The following is a 20,844-nucleotide window of genomic DNA, read 5'->3' as shown; positions in this document are numbered from 1 at the left end:
TGCAGCCTTCATCATATAACTTTGCTCCTACCTGCTTCTGACTCCCCACCTACTAAAGGTGGGCAAGTCTGGCAGTTAAATAAAAAATTCTGCAAGTAGCAAATACACACCAAGTGCTATGTATTTTATTCTGTGAAATTGTATTTCTCTTGGTGTCACACATTGTATGAATCTAAGCAACATTTTACTAGAATAAAACACTTATTCCAAATCCATATAATCCACTTAAAGCAGTTGTGTCCATTGGTGTGGTGACTATAACTTACATAACCTGTGTTTTACCTATGTTACTGTTTGACATTATTCTTCCCTTTTGTAAAAAAGAAATATTTACTTGGAAGGAGACTAAATGCTGGCACTCTCATTGGTACTGTAGTTATATATAACTACCTATAAAGGCCAGAATATTGGTTTAACTTTACTTTTGTAGAGGATGCAGATTAAAAATTTCTTTTTAAGTAGCTTTACTAAACTGAGACTCAATTCACTGTTTCAGCTGTAGCTGTTATAACAACTTTGTGTTGATATATACATAAATGCAAACGCACACTTTTTTATATATACTTTGTGTTTTATATATGAAAACTTTGTGTTACAACAGCTTTGTATAATGAAACCAGAATTTCTGGATTCCAAAGGTTTTTTGACTTCCAGGCTATTCCTGAAAAACTAGTTCTCAAGAATTCAAATGCCAATAGATTCAGTCTGTGAGATCAAAAGGAAATATTGTGATCATCCAGTCTAACCATCTTTTATTAGATGTCACACGGCATAAGAATTAATTTCTACTTGATGCAGAGTGTAAGTTTTAGAAGTTTTTCCAATTCCAATTAAAAATTTGTCAGCAATACAAAATATTCAGAAGTTTTAAAAATGTTCTGGTTTTGCTTCATGTGCAGTTATTTAACTTCAACTTTCAGACATTTCACATTCCTGCAACTATTTGTGGTTTGAAGAATAATATGTACGGCAGTTTGGTGACCTGCATATGTGTTTGGACACTGACCCAAAAGAACCAACATCCCTCTCCTCAGCTGAGACATCAAATACCACTTCCTTGTGGATCTGTTTTTCTCTTTTCATTATATCTGGGCTTCTTTCCTGGGTCCTTGCTATATTAACACACTTCCCTTGCCTTGCATGAAGGAAACTAGCAGTGAGATTTGCAGCCCTGCTCAGTGCAGATGTTTGGTAAACTTGCTTGACATTTTATGAGCCCAATTACACTCTGAAGAGCTAGTGTGAAGAAGGTATTTGGATTATTGTTGCCATTGTGAGAGACTGAGATATCTCTTTCAACTTTCACACCATTCTGGCAAATAGTGGAAACACAGGTGATTTTTAAGCTGTTGTCTGTTGCTAATATAAGTTTGTTTATGCACTAAAACCTAGTTTTGCATTTCATCCCTTTCTGTCAGCAGGTAAAGGAACTGGATGAATGATTAGAGATAAAATAATAGTGGTAATAGGAAGATTTATGAAAACCATTGCAGTTTTTGAAACTTCTGAAATGTCTTACCTGATGAGAGCAGACATCTTCTGTAGCACATCTGAGATTCTATCAAACAAAACTAAAGTTTGTGCGTTTCAGAAGATACATGTTTGTTTATTTCAAGTTTATCTTGGTTAGAAAAGTTATTTTATTAGTACAGAGTGTATTCCTAGACTGTAATCATATTAAAAAAAATCACATTTATATGAGACCTTTTAAAGTCCTTCTATCCCAATGGAAGACAGTGTAGAAATAGCCACAGAGATTGCTATCGAATTAAATAAACATATGTGAAAGAAATTTTATGAAGACTGTGGACACCACACACAACCCTATAAGTCATGTAACCGGAGACCAAAAAGCTCTGGTACATGCTATTTAAAATCTATGCTATAAATCATAGCCATGGACATACAATCTTTATTTTCTTTTTCTCTATTTTTAATATGACAGTTGTTGTAAGTTATGAATCCATAACAGAGTGACTGTTGTAGACACTCTTTAGTTGCCAGAATGTGTACAGGGACCATCCTGAAGTTGCAAAACAGTGATGTTACTCTTGGTTCAGCTGGGGCTTTAAAATAAATGAAAGTAACTAGCCGCTTTGTTAATCAAGCATCACTCCAGCATTTATGTTACCTGATATGCAGAAATTGAGAGATATGGCCTCATCGGAAATGCTGTCAACATTTTGTGAGGTGTGCAGTTGAAAAAACATTTGACTTTTTTTGGCCTACTGACAGCAGGAAAAGAAACTTCAGTCCTTTTACATTTGCCTGAGAGTTGGACTGCAATGTTTTCTTAGGCTGGCCACATGTGTTTTTCAGAGATAGTTTCGGGAAGTTTATTTTGAATGGTGGTGATAATCATGTTTAACAGGGGCAGTAATCAATCTTTTAATAGCGGTGAAGTTCACTGACAACTTTAAGAATGAGTTTCAAGGCAGAAACAGGCAACTTGTTCCAGAGGTAACTGCTTACAAGTCCCTATTGACTTGAAGTGGTAGGTCAGAGACAAACTGGCCATGAAACAATGCTCAGTGTTGGGATCAGCCGTGTTTAGTATCTTCTTTACAGCCTGCATGAGGGGATCAAGTACACCCTCAGCAAGTTCACAGATGACACCAGGTTGGGTAGGAGTGTTGATCTGCTGGAGGGTAGGAGGATTCTGCAGAGGGATCTGTACAGCTAAATCAATCAATCAGTTGAGGCCAATTGCATGAGGTTCAATAAGGTGAAGTGCTGGGTCCTGCCCTTGGGTCACAACAGCCCAGTGCAGCACCGCAGGCTGGGGAGGAGTGGTTGGAAGGCTGCCTGGTGGGAGGAGATCTGAGGTTACTGGTTGACAGTGGCTGAACATCAGTCAGCAGTGTGCCCGTGGTGGCCGAGAAGGCCAGTGGCATCCTTGGCTTGTATCAGGAACAGTGTGGCCGGCAAGACCAGGGAAGTAACTGGTGAGGCCATACCCAAATCTTGGTACCGTTCTGGGTCCTTGACTTTTGTAGAGATGCTGAGGTGCTGGAGCAAGTCCCAAGATGGGCAATGAAGCTGGTGAAGGCTCTAGGGAGTAGATCATATGAGGAGCAGCTGAGGGAGCTGGGGTTCTTTAGCCTGCAGAAAAACAGACTAGAGAAGATCTTAACTATTCTGTATAGCTACATGAAAGAAGGCTGTAGGAAACTGAGAGTTGGGCTTTTCTACCAGGTAACAAATAGCAGAATGAGAGGAAATGGTCTCAAGTTGTGCTAGGAGAGGTTTAGATTACATATTAAAAAAAAAAAAACCAACAATCCCCAAAAAACCTATGCAAAGGTTTGTAAAGCATTGAAACAGACGGCCCAGGGAAGTAGAGTCATCATCTCTGGAGATGTTCATAATCCCTGTGGATATGGTACTAAAAGGTCATGATTTAATGTTGAACACAGTGGTAAGTGTGTCATTGTGGACCTTGTGTTAGAGATAGAAATGAGATGAGACACTTCAAAGTTTCAGTGGCAAAAGCTGTACTTTAGTTGTTAGCCTATTTTTATTTATTAGCCTATTTTTATACAGTTTTCCAAGTCATCGTGTTTAATTCTAATGGTTAGTAACTTTCTTGCCACTGAATTCATTGGTTAGGTGTGTGTACGTGCTCAGGCTCTCTCTTTGCACAGGTGTTTACATTTTTTCTTTGTGGATTCTCAAGGGATAGACTTTATTTTTCACAGATGCAAACTGCCTTATTACAAGAATAGATTCTTATGCAAACTCATGATTCTTTCTCATGGGAACTTAACAGGCTAGCTGTTATTTCTGCTGAAATAGCAATAAAGCCTGATTTTACAAGGCCTTTCTTTTATAAGGTTTTACCTATATGCAACAGTAGTGCTGGGTTGATGGTTGGACTTGATGATTTCAAGGGTCTCTTCCAACATTATGATTCTATGATTCTAAATAAGAGCAATAATCAAGTTGTGCTACAAAGACATCTGAAGTGCCAAGGAACTAGGGAAATGGGGTGCTGTAAAATATGCCACTAATACTTCTATAAAATGTAAAACTCAACAAAACTCTAAAACTGAAGTTTAGTATAAGCACTTTGGCTCAATTCTAAATTTTAAATACTTCTTTTAAGTATATGCTATAACAGGGTCAGCTTGGAAAAAAGTACTTTATCCTTTTCTTATGATTAGGGATAGACAGTAGCAGTAGAGGCACAATCAAGTAAACCCAAATGGGATCAAGTTTTCCTGTGGTTTAAAGTACTCTGATCAGAAAACTGCTTAATTTGATATTTGGTATATGTTCTGTGACTGAATTTTTCCATGTCAGACTTAACGTGAAAAATTTCCTTGTTGACAAAACAACATTAAGCAAAAGTGCAGGAAATAGGCTGAGTTACTTTCTTACATTCTATTAGGGGGATTTTGTTCAGTGAAGAGTCTACTCAGAAGATGTGTTTACTTGGTAGTCCAGTATACCACTGATGGATATTACATATCACCTAATTATGGAATACTTCTACTGTTTTACTAATTCTCAGTGGATTCTGTAAATGGCAGTTGAAACCATGGGAAACTCTTGTCTGAATCAACACTTTTGGAATTACACTGGTATTTTTGACATTTGAATTTAGCCTCGTGGTAGAGTTTTGTCTTCCTAAGATGTCATTAAATGAGCTAAGGCTATCCTAAAGTAGCACATGCAAATGTCTGAAGGACTTGTATGATTTATGACATGATTTGAAGGATTTACCTAAGAAAAGAAAAATACCACATCAGAAATTTCTACAGTTTTTTTAACATATATAATAATTGCTACAGTAAGACAGACATGAAATCCAAGATAGTTCAGCTGCCAGATGTTAGATTCCAAAGCTGATGAAGCTTGGAGAGCTCAAAGTTTTATCCTCTAGTGGATACTGCATCATCCTTTTGGTTTTTGAAGAATATGCAATTTTACGCCTAAATTGGATGAAGTTGTGGCATACAAGTTTACATTCAGAGTGATATTAACACTAATCCTCCTGCTGAATTGAAATGATGATTACATTGTCCCAAGGTTAGGTATTTCTAGATACTAACATTGTATTCAAGGGTTTAAGCAGAGCTGTAGGTACTGTACCAAGCTGACCTATCAATTAGAGGTCTCTTAAAACTGTGTTCAAAATTGTGAGCTTTTAGCTTCTGACTGGTTCCAAGGTGATGTGTATGACCTGTGGCTAAAAATTATAAACTACCTTGTGTCAACATAGATGTTGCTTTTAAGCTCATGTTGTAAAGACTTTTCCTCACTGTTCCAAGGCTGAGGTATTTTAGAAACAGAGCAGAACATCCAAGCTGAGGAAGGGAAAAATCCCCAAAAGCTCTTTGCATATTGCATCTGGGGTTGGTGCTGCTGGAAGCCACTGGCCAAGAGCCCAGGCTCCCTGAAATTTGTTCTCAGATCTCCCACAAAGCTGCTGTGTGATTTCAATCCTGTAATTTTGAGCTGCTTTATGGTCAGCTGTGGCACAGCACACAAGAAGGGCGGAGGTTGGGCAGTGGCTGTAGCCACATTCACTCATCAGTTACTACAGCTGTGCCTGTGAGTAGAAAACTTGTCAAGGCTTCCCCAAGGAGAGAAAATGTAGGTCCTTTTGCCTTTGATTGTTCCCTGGTTTTCCATTCATACAGAGATCCTGGCCAGCAACGGATACACTGAGCTTCTCCAGCATTTCAGTGTGATGCTTTTGCCGTTCCCAGCAGCTCTGGCTGTTATTAAACTGCCTTGGGACAGAGCCTGTCTTCCTTCATAACTAGCCAGGCTGTTCCCTTTTCTCTTCACAATTTATTCCTCTACAGTCTTGTTCCTAAAGGAAGAAGACTTTTTTGCCACGTAGTTTTAGGCTGATATGTATAATTTATGTGAAGAGATTGTAGCTGTAGGGGTCGGAAGGCTACAAGGGAAAGGCAAAGGACACTTCAGTTACATTAAAATACATAGCTGTGGATTCTTGTACTCATGGATGTGGAAGGATGGCTGTACTACTGCAACTGATCACAAATATATAGCAAAGCAGATAAAAACCACTTAAGTCGTACCAGGACTGACTGGCTTATCTGTGGTTATGAGGTGGAAAAATGTGCATTGAATTTCAGCTTTGGTCCATGGGAGACACTGCAGTAGGTTGGCCTGCTGTTGTGTAAGATGTGTTTCTTTGGGCTTAAGTGATAATTTCAAGGATTATCTGCTGTTTTTTCTCCTCTGCTTTTCTGGGTTTTGCTCAGCCTGTATTACCATCTGTTTATTGTTTTATCTTGCTTTTTTTTCAGAATGTGTAGCATAATTATAACAACTGCTTTGATTGTGGATTGTCATTGACCCTTGCTGAAGAAACACTTTCTTAATCAGCAAGAATTCATCACATAGCACTGCTGGAATCAGCAACTTTTTATCTGACTTTAGACCCCTTTATGGTATCTGCAATAATTTCCTGTGGTTTTTATCTATGTCAACATCTACTTTACCAACTATCTTCATCTATTTTTATGGTGAAAAGTGGCTGTTGCTATTGTAAGTCAAAGAATAATAGATTAATAAAATAGCTAGGTTTTAATTATGATCAAAAAAATGACACAAAATTTTTCTTAAGATGAGAAGTCAAATTTTTGGAGGTCTCACTTTTGTGACTGCACATAGTTAGCAAGAGGTGTGTCAATAGTCTTCATCATCTCTCCTGCATTCCTGAGTAATCACTTGGGTCTCTTGTTCACTAACCTGGGTATGTCCCTTGGATATTAATATGTCCTTCTCACTGTAACCCTAAATCACTGACCTTTTGGTTTCATTACAAGGTGAAATGCAAAAACAGAATAAATGATACACTTAAGTAGAGCTGGTAGCACAGAAAACTTCATGACAGGACAACTAAGATGCTTACTTCTTTTGTTAGAAACATAGAATCATAGAATCATTTGGTTTGGAAAGGATAGATCATCTCATTCCGACTCTTCTGCTTTAGGCTGGGACATCTTCCACTAGACCAGGCTGCTCAAACCCCAGTCCAACGTGGCCTTGAACACTTCCATGGATGGAGACATCCACAGGTTCTGTGGGCAACCTGTTCAGTGCCTCACCAGCCTCAGAGTGAGGAACCTTACCTAATATCCTATATAAACCTACTTTCTTGCTGTTTAAAACTATTACCCCACATCCTATCACTATACTGACTCTCTGATAATGAGACCTTTCCCATCCTTTCCATAGGTCCCCTTCAACAACAGGAAGGTTGCCATAAGATCTCCCCAAATACCTTCTCTAGGCTAAACAATCCCAACTGTCTCCTTTTAGCGGAGGTTCTCCAGCCATCTGATCATCCTCGTGGCCCTCCTTTGTCTGTCTTATGTGGGGGACCCCAGAGCTGGATGCAGCGGTCCAGAGAGTGAAGTGGAGGAGAGCTGTCTTTTGGTATAGCACAGCATACAGTTGGCTTTTTTTTTTTTTTGCATTTGGGATGCAAATGCACATTGCTGGGTCATGTCCAGTTTTTCATCCACCTATATGCAGAGCTGCTCTCAATACACTCATTAAACCTGTATTGAGTTTTAGGATTACCCTGACCCAGGTACAGGACCTTACATTTGGTCTTGTTTACCTCACAAGTCTGTCAATGTCTCTCTGGATGGCATCCTGCTAAGTTGGAGCAATTTTTTTTCCTCTGGCCTATTCTGGGACAGCAGAGTCTCATATTCTGTCTCAGAGTGTGCTGTCCTCACTTCTGTCCTTTCGTAGCAGAGTCTTTCAGAACTCACGTGTACGAGTGTTGGGGGTCCTTAGGCAAGTAAAGAAAGAAGTGTAACAGATGCAGCGTGAGACCATCTGACTGGGAGGGAGGATGCCTGTCCAGCGCAATCCGTCGGTAGACAAACTCCCCATATGATAAGGTAGCCCCTTTTGCTATTTACTGGGGTTACCTTCCATGTTCTCTGGTTTTCTGTCTCTTTCTCTCTTTAATCTGTAGTCTTCCTGTGGCACCTCCTTTCATGTTATCTAAGGAGTTATCTTAGATATCTAAGAAATCTAAGAAACTAAGTTTCTTCTTACAGGTGTAGGACAGATGGAGGTGAATGAGGCAGTACAAGAGTTACAGTTTACAGTTTTAATTTGGAGTGGCACCTTCAGGATCTCATCTTCAGACTGCAGACCCACACCTTCACAATTAATTTTGTCATAAAAGTTACAGATTGTGGTATGAAATTTATAACTTACTTCAGAGTTAGAAAAAATTTTCATCCCAAGCACATTTTCCTCAAAATGGAAAGGATTACACCTTCTGCTTGCCTGTGACTTCTGCTGTACAGTAATGGCATTTTCACGAATTGGATGGAGTTGACACATTTTTAATAATTTTGAAATGTTTATTCAAGCAGGCCATCTCATGGTATATTTGAAAATATTCTCTTTTACAACAGTGTTTGTATGTTAAAAATCATGCTGCTTTGGTAAATTGGTGGGGTTTTTTCCCCCATGTTAAGTCTTTTTTCATTTATCAAAACTTTTTATCTTCACAGTTTATACCTCTTGGTGAGGGAGATCTTACTGCAGCGTACCTACATGGGGCTTTTTTCCCAAGAATTCTATTGAATCAATGAGGCTGAAAATGGTAGAGAGTAGTTTTGATTCACACAGAGATGACATTTCATTTCAAATTCTGGCACTTAAAGAGAGAAAAAGAGTACTTGAATTAGCTCAGAGCAGCTTTATTGCCATGCAGGTCCGTGAAGAAGAGCTGCATCATGCACAAAACAATGCTGTGTGTCCTGAATTGAGGAGACTGAAAATGGTGATTTTTAAAAATAGTTTGGTCTCCAGTCTGGCTTGACTTTGATTTCTAGACACTCAGGAAATGGAACTTTTGAGGCTGAGGTCAATGGGAAAATGTCTTTCGTTACCTCTCAGTAAGTGTGACTTCAAGGAAACGTTAAAATGAACTTCATTGTTTGCATAGACTCACCTTTTGGCAAGAAATGAGAGTCTGTATAATTAATTACTCCAGAAATACTCTTTTTACACAACTGAGCTCCTTTCATACAGAATCAAACAAATCCAAAATATGCCAGGCATTCTATAGTAACTTGTGGATGAATACCCATAAAATACTCAAAGGTAATATGTGTTGCAATAGTAATGTAACTTCCGAGTCTTGACTTTGTTTTCATTAATATAACCTAGTGATTGTACAATGTAAACTATTCCATTTAAGTAGCGGTGACATTTTCCGTAAACAAAATTGTATGCATTGACTTGTCAGATGAGTATATTCCAGTGATGATTAAATTAAGTTCTAAAAGGTTGTATCAATATAACCTCATAATGGAATCAGTTTATCAGCAGGTCTCAACATAAGGGATTTGCTGAATGCCTCCCAGGCAAAGCTATAAGTAGGACTGTGATCAGGCATGTCAGGATGTTTTAGGTTACTCTGTTTAGCATCCTGCATTGTCTACCTCATAGCAGTGTGTGGTCACTGACTGAGAGTGGTCAGTTTGACTTCCTCCTTTCACTGATGTGGTTACCTGTACTATTCAAAATGACTCCTAATGTTTTATACCACGTTTGTCTAGTTTGAAGGAAAAGAGACTGAGAGGCAACCTCATTGCCCTCTGCAGCTTCCTAAAGAGAGGATGGAGAGAGGGAGATGCTGATCTCTTCTTCCTGGTGTCCATGTGAGAGTAGTTCAGAGTTGCATCAGAGGAAGTTCTACACTGGACTTCAGCAAACATTTTTTTACAAAGAAATTGGTCAAAGAGATCAGTCTTCCTAGAGACATGCTTGATGCCCCAGGACTGTCAGTTTTAGAGACACATTTTGACAAGGCCCTGAATACTGTGCTTTAGCTTTTGTTCATCCCTAAATTGATCAGGCAGTTGGCCTTGATGATCATTGTAGCTCCCTTACAACTGAAATATTCTATGATTCTAGCCTATTCCATCTTGACACTTGCGTTCTATCACTAAAGAGCTACCTGCATTGTCTTCCCATATGCAAATGTGCCATTTGCCCACATCTTTATTCATATGAAATTATTTTACTTAGAGCAGTTCTGTGCATACATAAAATTATCATTAAGTCTTGTGGGAAGACAAGAAGTTATGTTTCGTTTACTGAGTTTGAGACAGATCATCCAAGCTGCACAGCCCTTTGCAAAATTACTCTTTCATGTGTTTCCCCTAATTTTGCTAACAGCTGAGGAAATAGGAATTATGGGCAACATCCAGTATGTAATAGCGGCATGCCCTGCAACAGAAAGTCTTTTGTTAAAAGGTGGTAGGTAAGATACAAAAAAAATTTACCTGTATCTCACTAAAATATAACTGCCTACTACACTGGGTGCTTGCAGATTAACTCAGTTGATACAAAGTCTTGTACAAACACAGGCCTATACATATACTGAAAATTCTTTATGTGTCAAATTTTGTATATTCCAGTAAACTGGAAGTGTGCAGTGCTGCAGTGTTTTTGATTGCTTGGACTAAATAACTGATAATATTCTCCATAATACTGTCTGAAATAAAGGAAATGGAGAAAAGAAATTAATTGGACTTTTTTTGAGACAGCAGTGTATGCGTGCCTCAGTCTCCACCAGTACTATGTTGCCTTTATATTTAAATCTTTTCATTGATCAGCAGATATTTGTAGCTTAATATGCAGTAGTCAATGGAGACAACATGTGGCAGTGAATGAGTTAAGAGTTTGGCTAACAGTTTGTCTAGTCAGGAAAACTCCTTTCATTTTATCCATGTAGAAATTGTATTAGGTTGCTGAATTTCTGCTTAAACTTGTGTGTTGTGCAGGCTCCAGGAATATGTTATACTTCTTTGGCTCCATTAACCAAAGAAAGGTGTTTTTCCAAAAATCCTCACAGCTGCTAATTGTAGTTCCTATGGAAGCCTTGACACACAGGAGTCCCTAATGCCAAGTTAGATGTCCTGGGTCTCTGATTTATGGCTCCTCTAGGCAATAGTAGTGTTGGTAAGTTCTTTCATTCATAGTTCATGCATCTAAAGTAGAGGTAATGGTGGTGGAAGGTTTAATCCTCTTCTGCTGAGTCTGTCTCATGGGTTTGTCTTCGTGGACAGTTCTGCAACACTATCAGATCCTTAGATTATGCTGGTGGTTGGCTGTCCCCTGATTTTTTAGCCTTCTGATGACTGTTTACATATTTCTAGTGGAGTCTTTCACAAATGTAACATAAACAAGTAGATTGTTTTCATTCCCGTCTGTGATGGACTGGTGAACTGACCACTAGGGTCAGAAAGGTGTTCCTCTCATCTACCAATCCTTGACCAAACTTAAATCCTATTTAAATCACAAATAATAATAAACTTCCTCTTTCTCTGCTCACCTTTGAACCTGAGTGAGTGTGGTTCTTTCGTGTCCCTACCGGCGACATTAGGCATGTTTAATTCCTCCCTGCAGACTCAAGATAGGAGTGAGTTACCGAGTGTAGCATGGTGTCCTCTGTGTGGTTTTGGCCTGTGAAGTGTTGAAATTTGTTGACTTACAACTTTCTCAGCATGGTTAACATACTCATGTGGTTAATCCCTTCAGCAAAGGGCAATTAACAGTAAATATTCTTGCAGCATAGAAGCTTGAGACCCTTCAGTTTCCAGCACTGAGACACAGATCTCGTAATAAGACTTGGAAAGTGGATCTGTATAAGCCCTGAAAGCAGTGGTTGCTTTTTCAGACCTGTTGAAGCTTTTTTGTTAATGACTGCTAAATAGTAGTAATAGAAGAAGTGAGGCCCATCATCTATGGCAGTCCAGGCAGGTGAGGAGTTGGAGACCAAACAGGACGTAGGATGCCAGTCTCTATGTTTGTGATGTGTTGGAAGGTATGGGCTACCTGCAAGAAAAGAAGCTTTGAAGAATAACTAGCTTCTGTTGCGAGGATCCAGAAAAGAAAGCATATATTAGCAGCAAAAGTCAGGAAAACAGGGTTCATTATTCAGTTAAAAATCACTTTTTCATGGAGGAGAGAGCTAATTAAGAGGCTTGTTGATCCCAGTTTAAAGCAGTCATTAGGCTTAGTGCTTACCAAAGTCTTCTGCCTTGACTCTCTTTGGCCTTTGCCCAGGCATGCTTTGTGTATCCTACAGGCCTCCAGACTTTGTTACATCAAAGGTCCTGAGACCCACTAGCCATCACCTCCTGCAGAGGACACCTGGATCCAGTCTGATCTTAAGGGAGCACTTAGCTCTTGTCAGGTCATGGGGGATTTCAAACTGTACTGGAAGCGGAGACAATAAGCAAGAGAGAAAGGCACACTGTCAAATTTCTCCATTTGCATAGAACCAGATAGCAACTAACAATTGTTCCTAGAAGATTTAACAGAGAAATGAGTTTCAGTGTCAGTTCTACCTGAAAGTCTGTGTTCTTAGACTGGATAGTTTAGCCTCTAGGAGAATACTTTCGATCCTGAAGTTAATTCTTGGGAAGGAGAAAATTTCATTTTTTCTTTATGAAGAAAACCATGAAAACTATTCAGCCTCTGTAAGGACTGTCCTAGGAATCCTGTCTGGACAATTTTAGAGATTTTAGTCTTTCTGCCTTTTTTTGTGATCAAGAAATAGAGGCCAGAGTGCTATGGTATGCCTGTCTACTTAAGGATTTGAAGTTGTGTTGTGAATGCACAGTAGAGAGATTAGCCTTCTAAAGGAAAATACTAGTACTGTCTCTGACCAGTGACAAACAAATATGTGAGCTGAAAGTAACTTCTTTGATATATTTGTATGTTTGCGTTCATACTCAGATATTCGAACAGCACAAATAAAAGGTGCAGAGTTGGCTGCTAGAAGAAGATGGCTGTCTTGCTTGGAGAGCTATGAATTGAATTTTTGTAGTTATATCCCTTGAAACAATTCAACAGAAATATAAGCTGCTAGATGTGTGTGACTATGCCATGGGCTTTTTCTATGGTTAGTTATTATTATTTACATTTATTGAAACTAGCTCCCATTTAGAATAGGTAATACAGAAATACCTGTAGAGTCCTCTCTGCTCTAAGGTTGATGTCGCTTTTGGTGTTGCCTTTCTTTGGATGCATCATGAATCTTTGAAGAGGTGTCAGACAGACAAAAATAACTTTCAGAGTTAGATTTTAACCCTTCTATTTCTTTTTCTGTTTCAAGCTCATTTTTGTGTTTGTTTTAATTAGAGCTGTTGCTCACTATCCAGCTATTTCTCACAGGGCAGTGCTTAGTGTAAAATAAGATTCCAGAGTGCCTCTCTGAGAAAATCTTGACAAGGAGTCACTTTACTTAAAATAAAATTTAATTTTGGGGGTTTTTTTCTCTCCAGGTTGTGAAGGCAATTTAGATACTGATCTAAAGGCAAAACTTCTGAATATATTTTTTAATGTTTTTTATTTTCTGGAAGAGAAAGATAAAAATAAAAACAAACCCACCCTTTTAGAAATTCAATTAAATCCTCATTGTAATATGCTGTTGGATTTTGTGTATGAGTTTTTATAAATTCAAAAGAAGAGTAAGTCTGATAAAGAAAAATCAGAAAATAATAGTATTTAAAATTAATACCCAACAAAGGCCTTCTAGCAGAGAATTATCAATTATTCACGTTTGTTACACTAGCTAAATGGGTGTATTCCTTAGTGAACAGTATGTCAAGGTGACCTGCATGATTTCAGCAGCCAAAATGAGCTCTTTAGTATGAAATATGCCTTGGAGTGTGGTAATGAGAACAATCTCAAGTTTTCAGACGTTTCTTGATAATCTCCACACAACCATAACATTCTCTTTATGTTTTCCTGGTTGTCAGGTGGAGTGGATACAACAGCAGGTGGTTAAAAGAAGGATAAAAAGGGATTATAAACCTGGTGGTACCCAATCCACTTATTTCAATGATCCCAAGTGGCCAAGCATGTGGTACATGGTAAGTACACATCCATTTCATGCTAATGTTTAGTCATCTGGTAGGATACTATGGAAAGGGGTGGAAGAATATGTTCAGGAAAAGCAGATTTGAGGATTTTTATTTAACTAATAAAGGTCTGTTAACTCCTTAGAAGTATTACAAAGAATTTGTGGTGAGCCCTACAGTTGGAAGCATTTATTGATGCATTCATTCATGAATTCTTCCTATTGCAAGATATCTTATTTTTTTAAGGATAAGCTTTCATCAATAAGAATGGAAGGAACTTAACCACAACTTATGAAAACCCGCTGGTATTTAATACCTAATTTGCTGTCCCAAACTTAAATGTATCTTGTCCTGAAACAGAAGAAGAAAGCCACCAACACTGACCATTCAGTACTTTAGTTACACTCTTTTTAATAATGAACAATTTCATGGTCGAAATAAATGGATTGCTTATGCTGTTTCCTGTCTGATAGAAGTTGTATTTTTTCTTTAAAAAATTTTTTTTTTTTTTTGGCTTGGTAATCACTGTTAAAGCCTGGAGTGAAATTTTGTACTCATAATGTTTTTAAAAATACCATCCTTTCTGCTAGGTATAAATCTTAGGATTACAGAATGGTTTGAGATGAAAGAGACCTCTGAAAGCCTTCTAGTCCAGCCCACCTTTCAGTGAGCAGGAATATCTTAAACTAGATCAAGTTGCTTAGAGGCCCATTTGACCTGATCTTAAGTGTTTCAAGGGATAGGGCACCTAGCAGAGCTCTGGGCAACCCGGCCCAGCATTTTGCAACTCTCCTTGTAAAAAAATTTCTTCTTATATCTAACCTAATCAACTCTCTTTTGGTTTAAAGCCATTGCCCCTCGTCCTATAGCAACAGGTACTGCTAAAAATTTTGTCCTCATTTTTCCTAATGATCCCCTACAAATATTGAAAGGCTGCAGTAAGGTCTCTCTGGTACCTTCTCTTCTCCAGGATAAACAGCCTCAATTCTCTCAGTCTTTCCTCATAGGAGAGGTTCTCTTATAATAGATACTTACAGCAGTTGCCTCTAATTTTGTCAGAAAGATAGCAGTTTCTATTTAAAATCCAGTTGTGTTGTCTAGTCACACTACCTCACAGCTGCGCCACAATTGCCAGTCTAACACAGAACAGACTTTAGAGCATCAAATGGACTTCACTGTTTGTTTTGTACAACTTTCGTAATTCCTCATTTCTGTCCCAGGGGAAAAAAATCCTCCCTTTCAGACCCTCTGGGAAGGGGACCATTCCTGACTGACTGCATTTACATCCACTGATTAATTCCATGTATTTGCAACATTGTTAGTGAGAGTGACTTGATGACATTTTGTTGAAAGAGATCAGTGAAGTATTAGTGACCATGCTATTTCCTAAGGGAGAATAGCTAAAAATATGTGAGTGGGTTGACTTCAGGACTGATTTGGGACATAAAAGATATCCTCATATGACTGTTTTTGTGATTGTTACCATGGCTGCTTTTGTTAACCTTTCTTAGCTTTATAAGGTGAAGGGAAAAAAATGAGTTCAAGGTAGGTTAATGGTTTCAGTCATTGCTTTGCTGGAAGAGGTTTTAAGGCTGCTGGCTGCAGACAGATTGTTGAGAAAGTAGTAACAAGAAATTACTCTTGAGTAATTTCTTGAGACAGTAATAAGTAAACTATCATATAGAGATTTGCATTTGGATTAATAAGTAACTTCGCTGTGGGCTAAGAGTGATACCTTTGCCCACTGAACTGGCACAATTTCTAACAAGGCCATAGGTGCAGTACAGATTTGTTGACAGAAGACTTTGCCAAGCCAGATCTGATTAATGTTTTTCCTCTCCAAGGTTTTTCTTCAGGGGTACCACTTCTTGTCATTTTAATTTTCGAGTCTAGAAATAATACATTTTTGTTTGTGTGATATCCATGGTGAGAAGTTACAAGAGTGAATCAGGCATTCTTTCTCTTTTGAGCCATCACAACTTTTAAAGAAAGAAAAGGTTATTTTCTTCTAACTTACCTCCCTCAAAGCAAGGCAAGTTGATAGAAACTCAATTTCTTTAGCATAACTTCTGAATCTTGAGGCATCTGTGCTTAAGAGTAAAATATAGTATTTTTATTGAGTAATCAGCATATGAAACTTTACCAAGCCAACTGTTATTTGAAAGTGACCTACAGAATCAAGTTCAGTTTGCTCAGAATGAACTGATACCAAAAATTCCCTAGTTAACATCCTCTTCAAAATTTTGAGTCAGAAGAGTGCTGAGTCCCAGATGCCATTCCCAGAGCTCAGCTACATTTGTACTATCATGTTAAATTAATAAATTTCTTCTCTTCCACTGATGTTGACAAAATAACCTGTTAGGCAGTAACTAGATGGATTATATACAATGTTTGCTGATTTTGGCTGAAAGAGGTTGAAGTCAGCTGTTCTGTACTTTTTATTTTGCTTAGTTCGGAGCTAACAATTAACAGTGTCTTCAGAATGACTGAGGTGACTTTGCACCTAATCAATTGACTGTACCTGCCAGTTGTTCAAATGAATTTATCTTGTCTGCGTAGGAAACCATAGAAAGTAAATATATTAATATATATTACAAGCATAGAATTTTAATTTCTATTAAAAAATAGAAATATATGCAAAGTTGTGGCTAATATAACTAACTTTAGTAGACTTCAGTTGGAGTACTGTTGTTGACCATTTCTTTTTTGTTCCCTACTTCAAGAAGAGCTTCATAGTGGTAGGTTGATCTTGTTTGGGACTTGAAACATAGTGGTACCTGAAGAAACTGGAATCATGCAGGCACAGAGGCACAGCTTTCTGCAGTTGCAGTTTACTTCTGCTGTGATGATGAGCTCCACTGGATGGGTTTTTAAATTTTTTAAAAATAAGAAAAACATATTACTTAAACATAATGAAAACACTAATTTTTTTTTAACTTCTGAAAACTTACTCTAATAGAAGTCAGTAAACTTAGGAAAACATACAATGCCTGGCTGGACTGTTTCTCCAACAGGTTATGGCACCTAGTTCTGTGGACTTTTCACAAAACTGGACTGAAAGGACAAGCAGATCAACAAAACGCCAGGTGTTTTAGGGGGTTCTTGGTGGAAGAGGATTATTGCAGTGCCAGCAAAGCACAGTAAAACCATGTGACTGAGCCATAGTGGAAATGAACATTTACCAACTGGTTGGTGAATAATAATAAAGTAAATTTTTGGATAAAAAAACTATATAATATTGTTGTGTAATTATAGATGTAGAGTGATGTACTGAGGCTTTTAGGAAGCTGTTGAAGATGAAAGATTTTCTGAGGAGCCTTAGCAGTCAGTATTTATTGGTAATCAATCATCACATTTATTGGTATACTTGCACTCAAAGATTTCTGATATAAACAGGTGAAATGTAATTTATGCTGCAATTGAGAGCAATCCACACAAGCTGGTGATTACTAAATCACTTGCATCTAGGGTTTGCTGCCTTGAGCTTTGATGCTGAAACCAAAACCCAGGGAAAATGGCTTACTTTTTACTTTCAGTGAAGACTGTGAAGCAAGTATTGCTTTGAGCAATGCTGATGAACCTAGCTCACTTCATTTCTTCAGCAAATTCCTCCAGTATGCTACACAGTGCTCTCCAGTTGCAGTTGTAGGTTCACTGGGAGGGACAGACCTTTCTCCTCTGACACAGTATAGTTGACTCTGAATGGCAGCCAGAATCGGACTAATAAACCTGTATCAGCAGTGAGTAATGTGAGTTTTCAAAGGTCCTTTAGCCATGAAATAAGGTGGAGGGGATGGGTTAGGCAGGTGAGTTGCCTCCCTTATGCCACTGATGAGATCTGTCGGGAGTTGGCTTACCTTGTGCCTCTCCTCCCAACTTACGTAAGTGGCAGAGCAGAGAAAAAGATTTTACATCCTTGGCCTTGCCATTAATGAGGACAGCTATGGTGGGTAGGACTGTGAAAGGAAAGAGAGGGACGAAGGAAGGAGCCTGATGAGATGGGCTGGAAAGAGGCGAAGGGAGAACGAGAGGTCACAGTGGATCTGAGTGCTGGATCAGGTAGGGGGAGGCAGAATTCAAGAAAGAATTTCACCTGCCATATGCTAACACTACAGCAAATGGATATGTGTCACTCTCCTTTATGACCTCCAAAGGTTTATTTGAGAGCTAAGGAAAAACCTTGCTCTCTTTTTATTGCCCTCCCAAGAGCTGTTCTCTCCTTTCATCTGTGCAGTGGAAGCCAAATGGTTGTTCTTTCTGAGGTGGCATGGCATGCTTGAAAGTGTTTTGCATATTTTGTAACTTGGTTGGGTTGTTGCATGCACTTTCATATTTTTGGGTTTTATTGAGTGAGAAAATCCAAGCTTTTGGTGTTCTACAAAGTTGAGAAGATGATCTGTGACCAAACTTCAGCAGATGTGCTGCTAGAAAGAACTTCTCTGCTTGCCAAACATTACCTTTGAGATCTGCATTTGGAAACACATATTTTGTCGTTCTCTGTGGACAAGGCAGAACAAAAATACAAGGTCAAGTAATACACAATTTGACTTAAATTAATTTCCTTTTGGAAGACAACAGCATACTTTAAGTAATCAAAAGCCTGTAAAAGTGGATTTATCCATGCCTACTGAAAAGAGATTATTAATGCAGATAGTTTAGCCAGACTAGCAAATAGTTTGAAGACAGATGGACTAAATAGGCTTCTTGGTCTGTTCCTTTGGGATATTCAGTTCTGGCTCCTAGATAAGCACACCTGGAAGTGCCCAGAAAACTCAAAATGGAAGCCAGCATCATCTGAGTGTTGTGCCAGCATTTTCACCGAAGCAAGAAGAAGTGATACAAAAATAATTTCCATGCTTGCTTTGGGAGAGATTTTCTTGTGTGTCAAAGATTTGGTAATAAATCATATAGCAAAAGGATATATTCCTCTGCCTACTTACTGCTGTGATTGTATCTTCAGAGGCAGAGTATCCACTTTTATCTTTACAGAATTTATTTAAACTGGATTTTTTTTTTTTCTGGGCAGCAACTGAGTCATATTAAGAAACTGTAGGTACTTGTCTGTATAATATTCTTTGTGCAATATCATTTGTGTATAATACTGTGTTTTCCTCCACTGCCTTTTTCTGAATAGTTTTTGCAGTTAGTAAGGAAATGATAATGCCGCAAAATCTTTGCTGAATTTCTAATGACATTTGGTAAATATCTGCTTTTAGTTTTTGTATTTCATACTGGGACACATTCTGGTATATTTCAGGTTTTATCTTACATTGCACTTCAGCAGGAAAACCATTGATGAATAAACAGAGATACGTAATTACGTGGAAGTACATTTTTCCTCTTTACAAAGGAGAATGAATCATAGCTTTTAAAGAGCAGTTTTCAAGAGCAACAGCTTATTTAACTATCCACTTTTCAGATTTTTAAAAATCAAAATCAAGTAATGTCAAATAGCAAAACAATTTCTTATGCCATGCAGTACTGAATACACTATTAATTTACTGGAAAAAAAGGAGACATAATTTAGTGCATAAAAAAAGACTGATTTGTTTCAAGCTTTATGTCTTGTTTTGCTGTTGTTTGCATACTAAAATTGCAAATGCTTCAGGAGATGTGTATCTACTTAACTAATATTTTATACATTTTTTCACCTAAAGAACAAGCTTCAGGAATGCCAAAGTGACCAAAAATACACAGCCACAGTACAGAATTAATTCTGAGGCTCTCCAGTCTTGCGGTCTGATTGATAAGAAATTAAATAGTGTGACATATTCAGTTTGCCTTTATCAGAAGCAGACTCAAAACCTATGATACTTTTAGGAATTTCTGACACAAACAGCTACTATGTTAGTTCCCAGTCAGGAGGCAAAAATTGAGTGCTATGCGAGTGTAAGGCAATTTCCCAACCATTCAGTACATAGGATCAAGGAAAGTCTGGATAATGCTTTTAGTCATATGACTTAGTTTTAGGTACCACTGTGAGGAGCAGGAAGTTGAATTTAATAATCCTTGTGTATTCCTTCCAACCTAAGATATTCCATGATTCTTTGAGGAGAGCTTGATTTGTGTCAAAGAAGAAACTGGAAAACAGTATTTAGGTCTAGGATGTTACGTCTTGTACTGGTTGTTAAAAATCAGTATGCCCCTTTTAACTGAAGGCAGATCCCATGTAGACCCCATGGAATTAGGTCATCGAAACTCCAGCTTTCCAGATTCCTGCATCTGTGTTCAACTGTGTCTTCCCGTATTTCACATGAGCAAATGTTGTGACTAAAATTACCAATTTGCAGAGTACCTTAGTTCTTGCTGAGCCTTTTGCAACATTAATTCATGCTTCTTTTTTGTCTATGTAAAAAAACCCCAAAACTCACAAAGCACATGCAAGCCACTACGCCCTTCACCCAAAAACAGAAGAAGGAAATGCACTGAGGACAGGCGCTTCAATAAGGTGTGTTCTGCACTACTTCATTAAATTTACCTTTGGCATTACTTTTAGATAATTCTGATGTAATGAAATCTCTGCTGTGCATTACATCTGCTGTTCAAGCCCTGTGGATAGGATTTTCTTCTCAACCAACAAGGAGCAGGTAGCAGGGGGGTCTAACAGTACAGACTCTATCAGTGCCATTTTGGAAAGAAGTCCAGCAACTGTTTGCACATCTACATGACTTCTAAATATGTTTGGATGAAAATTAACCAAAATAAATTAAGTGAGCATTTTGTACAGGAGACGTTGACAGCACAAGACCTCGAGTCTCCTCAAGGAGAGGCAGGTAGAGGTTTTTGGAAAATATTCCAGTTCCAATGTGTGGAGCAATATAGGCAGCATCTGTGCTTGCTCTTTTGCTGAGAAGATTATAAATTCTGCAGAGCTGGCTGTTTCAAAATGAACTCATTTCCAGCTAACAGCAGAGAAGAAAGTGGTCAGGGGCAGGAGGTGTGCAGGAGTGAA

At 38.3% G+C, this 20,844-nt stretch overlaps 1 protein-coding gene across 2 annotated transcripts in view; it reads left to right on the top strand.

The window, feature by feature from the left end:
- PCSK5 (proprotein convertase subtilisin/kexin type 5) overlaps positions 1–20,844 on the top strand; it is a 229,708-nt gene that overhangs the window by 43,817 nt on the left and 165,047 nt on the right. For both annotated transcript variants that reach the window (XM_066181295.1, XM_066181296.1), the window contains exon 3: positions 13,791–13,904. In XM_066181295.1, the coding sequence (XP_066037392.1) occupies positions 13,791–13,904 (114 nt within the window). The remainder of the gene's footprint in view (positions 1–13,790; positions 13,905–20,844) is intronic.

Source organism: Chamaea fasciata, unplaced genomic scaffold (genome assembly GCF_029207755.1).
Source record: "Chamaea fasciata isolate MVZ Bird 193981 ecotype frontalis unplaced genomic scaffold, bChaFas1.0.hap1 SCAF_4, whole genome shotgun sequence".
Classification (NCBI taxonomy): Eukaryota; Metazoa; Chordata; class Aves; order Passeriformes; family Sylviidae; genus Chamaea; species Chamaea fasciata.
This window is presented reverse-complemented; position numbering and strand designations above follow the sequence as displayed.